This window comes from Podarcis bocagei, assembly GCF_964188305.1.
Source record: "Podarcis bocagei genome assembly, chromosome: 7".
Lineage (NCBI taxonomy): Eukaryota > Metazoa > Chordata > Lepidosauria > Squamata > Lacertidae > Podarcis > Podarcis bocagei.
Window position 1 is genome coordinate 79,899,195 of NC_138132.1, and position 11,418 is coordinate 79,910,612.

The 11,418-nt window shown below is 47.1% G+C and overlaps 1 protein-coding gene across 3 annotated transcripts in view; it reads left to right on the forward strand.

Annotated features, from left to right (window-relative positions):
- LOC308591988 (F-box only protein 44-like) overlaps nt 1-9,483 on the forward strand; it is a 51,278-nt gene extending 41,795 nt beyond the window's left edge. For 2 of the 3 annotated variants that reach the window (XM_081203227.1, XM_081203226.1), the window contains exons 5-6: nt 2,076-2,196; nt 5,293-7,046. In XM_081203227.1, the coding sequence (XP_081059353.1) occupies nt 2,076-2,196; nt 5,293-5,508 (337 nt within the window). In that variant the 3' untranslated portion in view covers nt 5,509-7,046. Of the gene's footprint in view, nt 1-2,075; nt 2,197-5,292; nt 7,047-8,781 lie in introns of those variants that run through there. The other variant, XM_081203228.1, reaches the window with a different exon arrangement.
- Nucleotides 9,484-11,418: the final 1,935 nt, after the last annotated feature.

Sequence of the window (11,418 nt, forward strand, 5' to 3'; positions counted from 1 at the left end):
TATGAAGAAGATATTAAAAATGAATTTAAGGAACCGCAGGAAGAGGGGGAAGGAAGTCAAGTTTTGAAATGTTAAAATGATTGTAAAATTAGTGAAATGTAGAAATCTGATAAGCAGGATCTGGTAGGATTCCAGACAGCTCCAAACCTGGCAATGTGCTCCAACCCAACACCCTTCAACCTTGGGTCTCCAAGTGTTACTGGACTACAACAGCCATCATCCCTCACCATTGGGGTGCTGGGGATGATGGGACTTGTAGTCCAACCACCTAAGGTTATAGAACACTGCTCATCCGCTCTGAGCCTCCCCCCTATAATTTTTCTGTTTTACATTTTAGAATATCCATTTAAACAACCTTAAAATATCAATGACTTCCCTTCTTCTCTTTCCATGGTTCATTTTGCATAACATAAATCCTGCATATTTTATATAAACTGAACCATTCAATTATTGCATCCATTCAAACTTATTTGCACTGTTGAATTTATCTGAATGCTGCCAATGTTTTCGAGTGTACACAATTTCCCCCCCCCCCATATATTCAACAAACATTTTCCAATCTTCTTTAAACATATGTTGTCTTATTCTATATGTTAAGTCCGCAAGCTGCGCATATTCCATCAGTTTAAGTCGCCAGTCTTCTTTAGTTGGGACCTTGCTCATTTTCCATTTTGGGGCTAACAAAACATGGGCCGCAGTAGTAGCATACATAAATAACCTTGTTTTGTTAGCACCCTGAGCCTTTTTGCACCTTTGCAGGCCTTGAATTTCCTGAGCAAGCTGTGCCTCACTGAGATAAGATCCTTCTGAAAGGGCCTGCAGGCAGACATGAATGGCACAGTCAGAGACAGCAATGCTTCTGAGTAACAACTGCTGGAAAGGCAGGAAGGGAGAGGGTTTTCATACTCGGGTCCTGCTTGTGGGTTTCCCAGAATGGGCATCTGGTTGGCCACTGTGAGAACAGGACGCTGGACTGGATGGTCCATTGGCTTGATCTAGCAGGCTCCTCTTATGTTTTGTAGACACACCAAATAATATATTTGCATACAAACATAAGAAGAGCCTCCTAGATCAGGCCAGTGACCCATCTAGTCCAGCCTCCTGTTCTTGTGCAACTGATATTCAAATGTGTCCCACCTCTTGACAGTGGAGGGAGAGCACAGACCCCATGGCTGGTAGCTTCAAGAGGTCCGGAGGGTGGCAACATGAGAACGGGGCCTCCTCTGCAGTGGCTCCCCATCTGTGGAATGCTCTCCCCAGGGAACTTCGCCTGGCTCCTTCATTATACAGCTTTCGGTGTCAGGCAAAAGCGTTCCTCTTTAATCAGGCCTTTGGCTGACTGACACCCGATGTCCTTTTAAAATGTATTGGGTTGTTTTTATATATATTTTGATTATGTGTATTGTGGTTTTATATTGCGATTTTATGTTGTATCCGCCCTGAGACCTGCACGTATAGGGCATTATAGAAATATAATGCAGTGGTACCTTGGGATGCGAACGGGATCCATTCCGGAGCCCTGTTCGCATCCTGAAGCGAACACAACCTGCACGTGCACGGGTCGCGTTTTGCCACATCTGTGCATGCGCATGATGTCATTTTGACTGTCTGCGCATGTGCATGCGCCGAAACCCGGATGTAACACGCTCCGTTACTTCCAGGTCACCGCGGAGCACAACCCAAAAATACTTAACTTGAAGCATATTTATCCCGAGGTATGACAATAATAATAATAATAATAATAATAATAATAATAATAATAATAATAATAATAATAATGGCCATTGAAAGCCGCATTTATGCATGAAACTGATTGATGTAAATTACAGCCATTCGCCATTATTGGCTATATTACTACTTATTATTATTTATTAGAAGTAACTGTTTTAAAGTTGTACATTCAAGTACATGGGAACAGATTTGTATCAAAAGGTCTAGGCTGCCTTGATTTTTTTATCTGGAGGTTATCGGTCACGAAATATATACTCTTGGTTTGGTGTTCAGTGTTCAAATCATGCCTAGTTTGGTTTCTGCCCAAACTGATGTTTTCTCTCCCTCCCCCCCCCCAAAAACAGCTATTATTGTCCCCCTGGCAGCCGCTATCAACTTAGCGTGAAGATGTTGGACGCAGACTTTCAGCTCCTCCACATCCTCCATACGGAAGGGCGCGGTTCGGAAGCTCCACGCTGGCGTCGGGTCTGTAAGCCCCAGTGGGAAATGCTTGGGATGGGGAGCAGAAGCAAAGCCTGCAGTAGATGGGGGAAGGATTTATCAATCTGAGGGCTGGCATTCCCTTGTATGCAGGCTTCCGGGGGCCACATTCCAGGAGTGATGGGCAGGAGCAGAGGTTGAAGTGGGCAAGCGGGTGCTTATACATTTATTTTTATCTAAAAGAGTTTGTGGTCATCACAAAAAGAGGGAGCCAGTGTGGTGTTGTAGTTAGAGTGTCAAGACAATTACCTGGGAGACCAGGGTTCAAATCCCCACTTGGCTATGAAGCTTGAACCCATTCAATGTCTTCTCCAATCCTAACCTACCTCCCTGGGGATAAAATGAGGAGGTGAGAGTTATATACGGCATCTTGAGGTCATTGGAGAAAACAAGTAAGAAATGAATACTTTCTTTGGCTCCATGATCACTGCAGATGGTGACAGCAGTCACAAAATTAAAAGACACCTGCTTCTTGGGAGAAAAGCAATGACAAACCTAGACAGCATCTTAAAAAGCAGAGACATCACCATGCCGACAAAGGTCCGTATAGTAAAAGCTATGGTTTTCCCAGCAGTGATGTATGGAAGTGAGAGCTGGACCATAAAGAAGGCTGATCACCGAAGAATTGATGCTTTTGAATTCTGGTGCTGGAGGAGACTCTTGAGAGTCCCATGGACTGCAAGAAGATCAAACTGATCCATTCTGAAGGAAATCAGCTCTGAGTGCCCCCTGGAAGGACAGATCCTGAAGCTGAAGCTCCAATACTTTGGCCACCTCATGAGAAGAGAAGACTTCCTGGAAAAGATGTTGGGAAAGATGGAGGGCACAAGGAGAAGGGGACGACAGAGGACGAGATGGTTGGACAGTGTTCTCGAAGCTACCAGCATGAGTTTGACCAAACTGCAGGAGGCAGTGGAAGACAGGAGTGCCTGGCGTGCTCTGGTCCATGGGGTCACAAAGAGTCGGACACGACTAAACGACTAAACAACAACAAAATTTAAAAACCTGTATGTGATATACCGTATTTTGCGCCCCATAAGACGCTCCGGCCCATAATACGCACCTAGTTTTTTGGGGGGGAAATAAAGAAAAAAAAATTTATTTTCCCCCCCAGGTGCGGGGCTGGAAGAACCAGGTCGGGGAACAGTGGGAAGGCACGCTCTGCCTCCCCGCTGTCCCCCGAGCTTGTGGGGCTGGCGATGGGGAGAAGTGCACCAGCCCCGGGAGGGCAGGCAGCTCTGTGCCGCCATCCCGAGCGGGGCGGGACTTAGCGCCCCGCTCGGGATGGCGGCGTAGACCTGCCTGCAGTCCCGGGAGGGCAGGCAGCTCTGTGCCGCCATCCCGAGCGGGGCGGGACTTAGCGCCCCGCTCAGGATGGCGGCGTAGACCTGCCTGCAGTCCCGGACGGCAGGCAGCTCTGTGCCGCCATCCAGAGCGGGGCGGGACTTAGCGCCCCGCTCGGGATGGTGGCGCAGAGCTGCGCTGGTCCCAGGACCGCAGGCAGCTCTGCACGGCCACCGGGAGCGGGGCGGAGCTTCTCCCCCGGCTCCCGGTGGCTGGGCAGAGCTGCGCTGGTCCCAGGACTGCAGGCAGCTCTGCACGGCCACCTGGAGCGGGGCGGAGCTTAGCGCCCCGCTCCGGATGGCTGCGCAGAGCTGCGCTGGTCCCAGGACCGCAGGCAGCTCTGCACGGCCACCGGGAGCGGGGCGGAGCTTAGCGCCCCGCTCCGGATGGCTGCGCAGAGCTGCGCTGGTCCCAGGACCGCAGGCAGCTCTGCACGGCCACCGGGAGCGGGGCGGAGCTTCTCCCCTGGCTCCTGGTGGCCACGCAGAGCTGCGCTGGTCCCGGGACTGCAGGCAGCTCTGCGCAACCCTCGGAGCCGGTCTCCCGAGGGTTGCGCAGAGCTTCCTGAAGCCTGGAGAGCGAGAGGGGTCGGTGCGCACCGACCCCCCTCGCTCTCCAGGCTTCAGCGAAAGCCTGCATTCGCCCCATAAGACGCAGGCACATTTCCCCTTCATTTTTGGAGGGGGAAAAGTGCGTCTTATGGGGCGAAAAATACGGTACACAAAATTATGAATAAAGCAAGTTCAGAGAATCGTAGAGTTGGAAGGGACCGTGGGGGTCATCTAGTCCAACCCCCCTGCAATGCAGGAATATTTTTCCCAACGTGGGGCTTGAACCCACAACCCTGGGATTAAGAGCCCCATGCTCTAACGACTGAGAAATAAGATGAAAAAAGCAAAATGCACGACATAGGAACGAAATTAGATGACATGCATGTTATAAAACAAAGTTGCACATTGATATATACATGTCTTTGGATGTCTGTGTAAAAGGTAAAGGTAAAGGAACCCCTGACCATTAGGTCAAGTCTTGACCAACTCTGGGGTTGCGGCGCTCATCTCACTTTATTGGCCGAGGGAGCCGGCATACAGCTTCCGGGTCATGTGGCCAGTATGACTAAGCTGCTTCTGGCGAACCAGAGCAGCGCACGGAAACGCCGTTTACCTTCCCGCCGGAGCGGTACCTATTTATCTACTTGCACTTTGATGTGCTTTTGAACTGCTAGGTTGGCAGGAGCAGGGACCGAGCAACGGGAGCTCACCCCGTTGCGGGAATTCGAACCACCGACCTTCTGATCGGGAAACCCTAGGCTCTGTGGTTTAACCCACAGCGCCACCCGCGTCCCTGGATGTCTGTGTGTGCATGCCTAAAAGAAAAAAGGGGTTAGCTGGGCACTGAAGGAAGGACAGCAAAGGCACCTGACAAACAGCATGGGCAGGGAGTTCCAAAACATCGGTGCTGCCATGCTAAAAGAAGGAATCCAAGTGCACATTGAACATTTGTGCATTCTTTGTAAGCTGGCAGGATATATTGGTTGAGTGGGGGGGGGTCAAGGAGATCTCCCAGCCCCCTAAAAATACTTGCAAAGCAGTGGAGTGTCCAGAGGGGAGATCCAGGGGCCAGGCTTGAGGGCCACATTCAGCCCAAAGACCCCTACCTTTGAGAGGGGTAGTTTTCCTCCTAGCTCAGCAGCCTTGCCCTGTATTCAGCATCTCTTTCTTTCTCTCCTGTCTTCAGATTTCGCAAAGGATTATCGAATGCCAGGCTGGACTCCGCTACATCCTCTTTGAACACCTGGCTGTAAACGGGAGCGGCCAGCCGCCCGAGAACAGCGTAAGAGTCACCAGGAGCAGTGTCACTCTTGGGCCGTTTAATTGGGACGAAGACTTCATAGAGCCCTTTCCCAACTCAGATGACGAAGACGGCGCTAGTGGCAGCGGATGCAACTGGTGAGGACCCTCCCCTCTGTCTTCCTGCAACCAATCAAGGGGAGGCTCTGCCTGACACTGGCTCTCTCTCCATCTGTCTTTGGCCGCGGCGCCACCTAGAGGTGGGCTCCCTACCTACTGCCCTACCAGTGCCAATGGGCACTGCCAGCCCCCGCTGACTCTTAATTCTGTCCTGTACACTCTGCTGCGTTCCTCTGACATCTGTTCTTATGTCCAACAACATTTGCATCATTGCCTCTTCAAAATTTGGTGTTTTGGAGTCTCTTCTGTCTTTCATTTTACTTTTCTCAGACTTACCTACACCATTAGCCCTAACTATTCCATAGTATCAAGGTCAACTCTCCCAGTCAACAAGATTTTTAGTGCACAGGCAGCAGCAGACAGCTCAGCAGCTTCCCCCTTTTAATGTCTTAATTTCTTTACTCTTCTTATTCTTTTTAAAAACCATCCAAAATCCATTCACACACTTATATCCAATTCAAGGAGGGTAAAAGAAACACTGTATACTATTTTAACAAGCTCAGACAGCAGCAGTTACTTTGTAGTCCCCAAAGAGGAAAACGAAAGTTGAATGTTTCCTCTCCCTTTGTGACACAATAATGGAGTCTAGCCTTCCCCCACCAGGAGGTCCACTTCCAGAAAGAGACTATTCCCCTGTCAAATCTATCTCTTGCAGGGTCTTTCAATTTAGTCAAATCCCCCCCCCCCTGCAGAAAGAGGGGTTTAGAATGTTTCCTTGGAAGTTTTGACAAGTCTTTTAAAGTTACGGCTTCGGTCAGCGGTAACTTCTTTCACTTCTACTTCAGCAGAAAGGGATCGACCTCCGTAATTTAAATCCCTTCCAATCCAATTGGCAGTCTGAATTTAAAACCTTTTTTTAGCCAGTATTTTAAAATTTGGTCAGAGAAATTGGTCGCTCATGATTGCCAGACTTCGGAGCTTCGCACGATGAAGAAAGCGAGTAGATTCCACAGTACCCGCATCTCCAACCCCGCTCGCTCTTGGGGCTCCTATTAGAGCTTACTGGGGAGCAGGGGAGTCACAAGGGGTACCTGCCGGAACACCAGGTCCTCAGAACTCTTGATCTGGGGTTTTTTCGGGGTTCCGCGACGCTCTTGTGGTCACCAAAGCGCAAGGACTCCTTCTTCCGAAAGAGCTCTCATCCGCCATTAATCACGCGGCCAACCGGAAGTCTCAACCTGCAGTTTCATAAGAGTACAGTGGTACCTCGGGTTACATACGCTTCAGGTTACATATGCTTCAGGTTACACACTCCGCTAACCCAGAATTAGTGCTTCAGGTTAAGAACTTTGCTTCAGGATAAGAACAGAAATCTGGCTCCTGCAGCGCGGCAGCAGCAGGAGGCCCCATTAGCTAAAGTGGTGCTTCAGGTTAAGAACAGTTTCAGGTTAAGTACGGACCTCCGGAACGAATTAAGTACTTAACCCGAGGTACCACTGTATATATTTAAAGTAGATAATTAAATGAATTTGGATATGCAGAAGATATTGAAAAATAAATTTAAGGCACCACAGAAAGAGGGGAAAGTCAAACTCTGAAATGTTAAATTGATTGTGAAACTAATGAAATATATAAACTTGAAAAGTATAAATAAAAACTTTTTTAAAAAAAGAAAGAAAGATGCATCTGGGCTTCCTGATCTTTGTAGAATGGCCAGTTAGGGAGAATGATGGAAGCTGACTTTTGAACATAGATAATTTTGGGTAGCAAAGAGTCCTCTGTCTTTCTCTACAGCGACATGTAAATCAAGTATCTCTTCATGAACTGGGTCTTTTTCTCGTCCTGAATTAATAAAATAGGAATAGGCACTGCAATCCTGTGTCTACTCAGAAGTAAGCCCTATTGAATTCAGTGGGGTTTATTTTCAATTAAGTGGGGTTAGGCTCGCGTGTTTGGCATAGTAACTGGATACCAAACATTGTCTTTTTCTGGGTTCACTTTTTTTGTTTTTGTGGGGGTAGGATGCTCCCTTCCTTCTCTCGGCTCTTCAGAGACATATTTCTATGTAACTGACTGTGAGGGGTTATTTACTATAAAGGGAATTGCAGCACAGCAAAGCAAGCTATGGGGATTACTGTGGTTTACACTAAATCAGGTATGGAGAACCTTGGGCCTGCCACAACTCCCGTCATTCCTTCATGCCATGCTTGCTGGGGCTGATGGGAGTTGTAGTTCTGTGACAAGCCAAGGGTTCCCTGCCCCTGTGCTAAATCCATATCTTTGTCTTTTTTTTAATAAAAATTTTTATTGGTTTTTCACCACTTATATAAACACAAACAATGCACAATACAAACATATAAAACACATAAACAAACATGTATAATTTCAGATCCTTTTTTCTTAAACCTTACTTCGCCGACTTCCCCATACCTCCCCTTTCTGCGTCCCAATTCCCAAATTTGTTTCAGCAAATCCTCCCCCTTGATTTTATCTAATTTTCCCTTGTTCTTTTCTTTTACTTAATCTTTTACAGCTGTAGTCCCCTGTTTTCTATAACCTCAACATTTTAGCACTCATTAATTTTACAGTATTTCTTAAGATAAATTTTAAATTTCTTCCAATCTTCTTCCGCCGTCTCTTTCCCCTGGTCTCGGATTCTGCCAGTCATTTCAGCCAGTCCCATATAGTCTATCACCTTCATCTGCCATTCTTCCAAAGTGGGTAGATCCTGTGTCTTCCAATACTTTGCGATGAGAATTCTTGCTGCTGTAGTAGCATACATAAAAAAGTCCTGTCTTTCTTTGACACCAGTTGGCCGACAATGCCCAAGAGGAAGGCTTCTGGTTTCTTAGGAAAGGTACATTTAAGTACCTTTTTCATTTCATTCTATATCATTTCCCAGAAGGCCTTAATCTTCGGGCATGTCCACCAAAGGTGAAAAAAGGTACCTTCAGTTTCTTTACATTTCCAACACTTATTATCAGGCAAATGGTAGATTTTTGCTAGCTTGACTGGGGTCATGTACCACCTGTAAATCATTTTCATAATATTCTCTCTTAAGGCATTACATGCCGTAAATTTTATACCGGTGGTCCACAACTGTTCCCAGTCAGAAAACATAATGTTATGACCAATGTCTTTTGCCCACTTAATCATGGCTGATTTAACTGTTTCATCTTGTGTATTCCATTTCAGCAACAAGTTGTACATTCTTGACAAATTCTTAGTATTGGGTTCTAACAGTTCTGTTTCTAATTTTGATTTCTCCACCTGGAAGCCAATTTTCCTAAATCCATATCTTTGTCCTCCTTTGCAGATGAGCACTCCAGCACACCATTCAGGCTTCTAGTTCCTAACTTTGAGGTGATGAAATGCAGCCCTGGGACCAGATGCGGCCCTCCCATCCGGCCCTCAGGGTTCTCCTCTCACTGGCCCTGCTCTGCTTGCTTCCTTGAGTGCCTTTGCCTAGCAGAATGTGTCCCTGAGCTGTAATAAAGCCTTTAGCTTGCCTGGGTGGAGAAACCTGCGTATACCAACCTCTGGATTGTGCATGGTTTTGGTGAAGCCTTCTGTTTTGCCTCAAGCCGCTCCTACTGCTGGTTTGTGGCCCCTAGAAAGTTGTCCTGGAGGGAATGAGGACCCCTGCCTTTTCCCTAAACCGAAGCCCTGATTGCTGCATTTCCCAATGTAATCCTCGCTGCAGACATCTTGATGTTGATTTCCTTCTCGTAAACAAATGCATAGAACTCCGAGACTTCTCCCAAATCCTTTGCCAGATGAATTTGATGAATTCGTTTTTCTGCCATGGCTATATAACACTGCCTTCAATAATCTTTGAAGAGTAAACTGTGACAGTGAACACAGAACTTATGAAAAGAGAGAGGGGATAAAGAACTGTCTCATACAAAAAGAGTTACCCAAACTCTTACGATAAGAGAGAGAAAAAGAAATTTGGTTGAGTGCCACCCTGACATTTACTGTGACAAAACCTGGCAAATAAAGTCTGTCTTTCAACAAATGTGTTTGCCTGTTCTTTACATTAATCACTTTTTAAAGACGTCAGCATAGAGGAAAATGCTACATTCTTTATCCCTCCTGTAACATTCCAAGATCAAAGGAGCAATGGGTTTTTCCACTTCCAACATGCTGCCATGCATATTTCAGATACTAGAAGCAGATTTATATCTGGGATGCGTGTGGAGCTGTGGTCTAAACCACTGAGCCTCTTGGGCTTGCAGTTCAAACTGCATGACAGGGTGAGCTCCCATTGCTCTGTCCCAGCGCCTGCCAACCTAGCAGTTTGAAAGCACACCAGTGCAAGTAGATAAATAGGTACCGCTGCAGCGGAAAGGTAAATGGCATTTCTGTGCGATCTGGTTTCCGTCACGGTGCTCTGTTGTGCCAGAAGCGGTTTAGTCCTGCTGGCCACATGACCCAGATGTAGACAAACACCGACTCCCTCGGCCTGAAAGCGAGATGAGCGCTCACCCCATAGTTGCCTTTGACTGGACTTAACCACCCAGGGGTCCTTTACCTATATCTATATATCTACCTCCAAATACACAGAATAGTTGAGTTGGAACGGGCCCAAAGGGTCATCTGGCCTAACCCTCTGCAATGCAGGAATCTCATCTAGATCATACATGACAGATGTCCACCCACCCTCTGCTTAAAGCCCTCCAATAAAGAAGAGTCCATTCCACTGCTGAACAGCTCTTAGGGTCAGAAAGTTGTTCTTGATATTTAGTCTGAATCCCCTTTCTCGTAACTTGAATCCACTGGTTTGGGTCCTACCCTCCTGAGCACCAAAACAACAAGCTTGCTCCATTTTCCTTAGGACAGCCCTTTAGTTATTTGAAGATGGATATCGTATCCCCCTCTTAGTCTCCTCCAGGCTAAACAGACCCAGCTCCCTCAACCGTGTCTCACCTGTCTTGGTTTCCAGACCCTTAAACTGATACCTTTTACGACTTTTTCAAGGTAACCTCATAATAAAATTTTCATTTTTTTGTCGTAGCAAAGTATCTGAGTTGTTGCTTTTTAGCTGATTTTTGTGATGTTGGTTCTTTTGAAAAATTTGTTAAAGAAATCTGTGTGCGTTGTATGCTATATATACTGCTTTAAACTTTTGTACAGCACCCTTTTGGAGGAAGTAACCAAGCAAAATAAATGCACCACAGAGGGTTGTGGAGCGCCTTCCAGGGGCCACAGCCATGCTTCATGGGGACCAATGGTGGAGCTGAATTCAGCCTAGTGGGTCACATATAACGTTGGGGCTTTTTTGTGCTAATCATAATGCTTTCTAATACACAATTTTAACATAGCAGCCAACTCCTAGGGGCTGAAGGGTGTCTCCCCCCCAATAAAATGTTTTGAGAGGGCTGGGGCCCCCAAAGTTCATGGGCACTGCCCTTCAAATAGTGTGCCTTCACTATGTCATGTTATCAGTTGTCAATATTTTATTCAAGTTGGCTCCCCTGCCGTATAAGCTTTGCATCCACTTGCTTTGTAGGCTGCAGGGTCCTGAGTCCACCTTTGGAAATCTGCTTCCTAGAGCTCGGAGCAAATTCTTGCAGGCTGAGCTAAAGCCTTAGGAGCAGCAAGACTGGGGCTTAATAAGCGCCTGTGGCCTTGAAAGGGGCGTGGTGGCCCGGGAGGAGCATCATCTTATGCAAATACAGTCCAGCAGGGATTCCACTACTTGCCCAGCCCACAAGGGGAAGAACTTGCTAGAGACCCCGCCCCTAAGGGGAGGATTGGCAGCAGGGGGTATGTCACTTCCTGCAATTCCAGTGCCTGGACTGGGATCACTTTCAATTTCCACCTGCTGCCTGGTGGCTGAGCAGGGCGGAGACTACATTTCCTGTCGGAAGCATCACGTAGTTTCTGCGCTCATTCCAGACCAGGGACTGCAAATAAAATGTTTTAAATGTGCTGCGAAGTGCAATATACA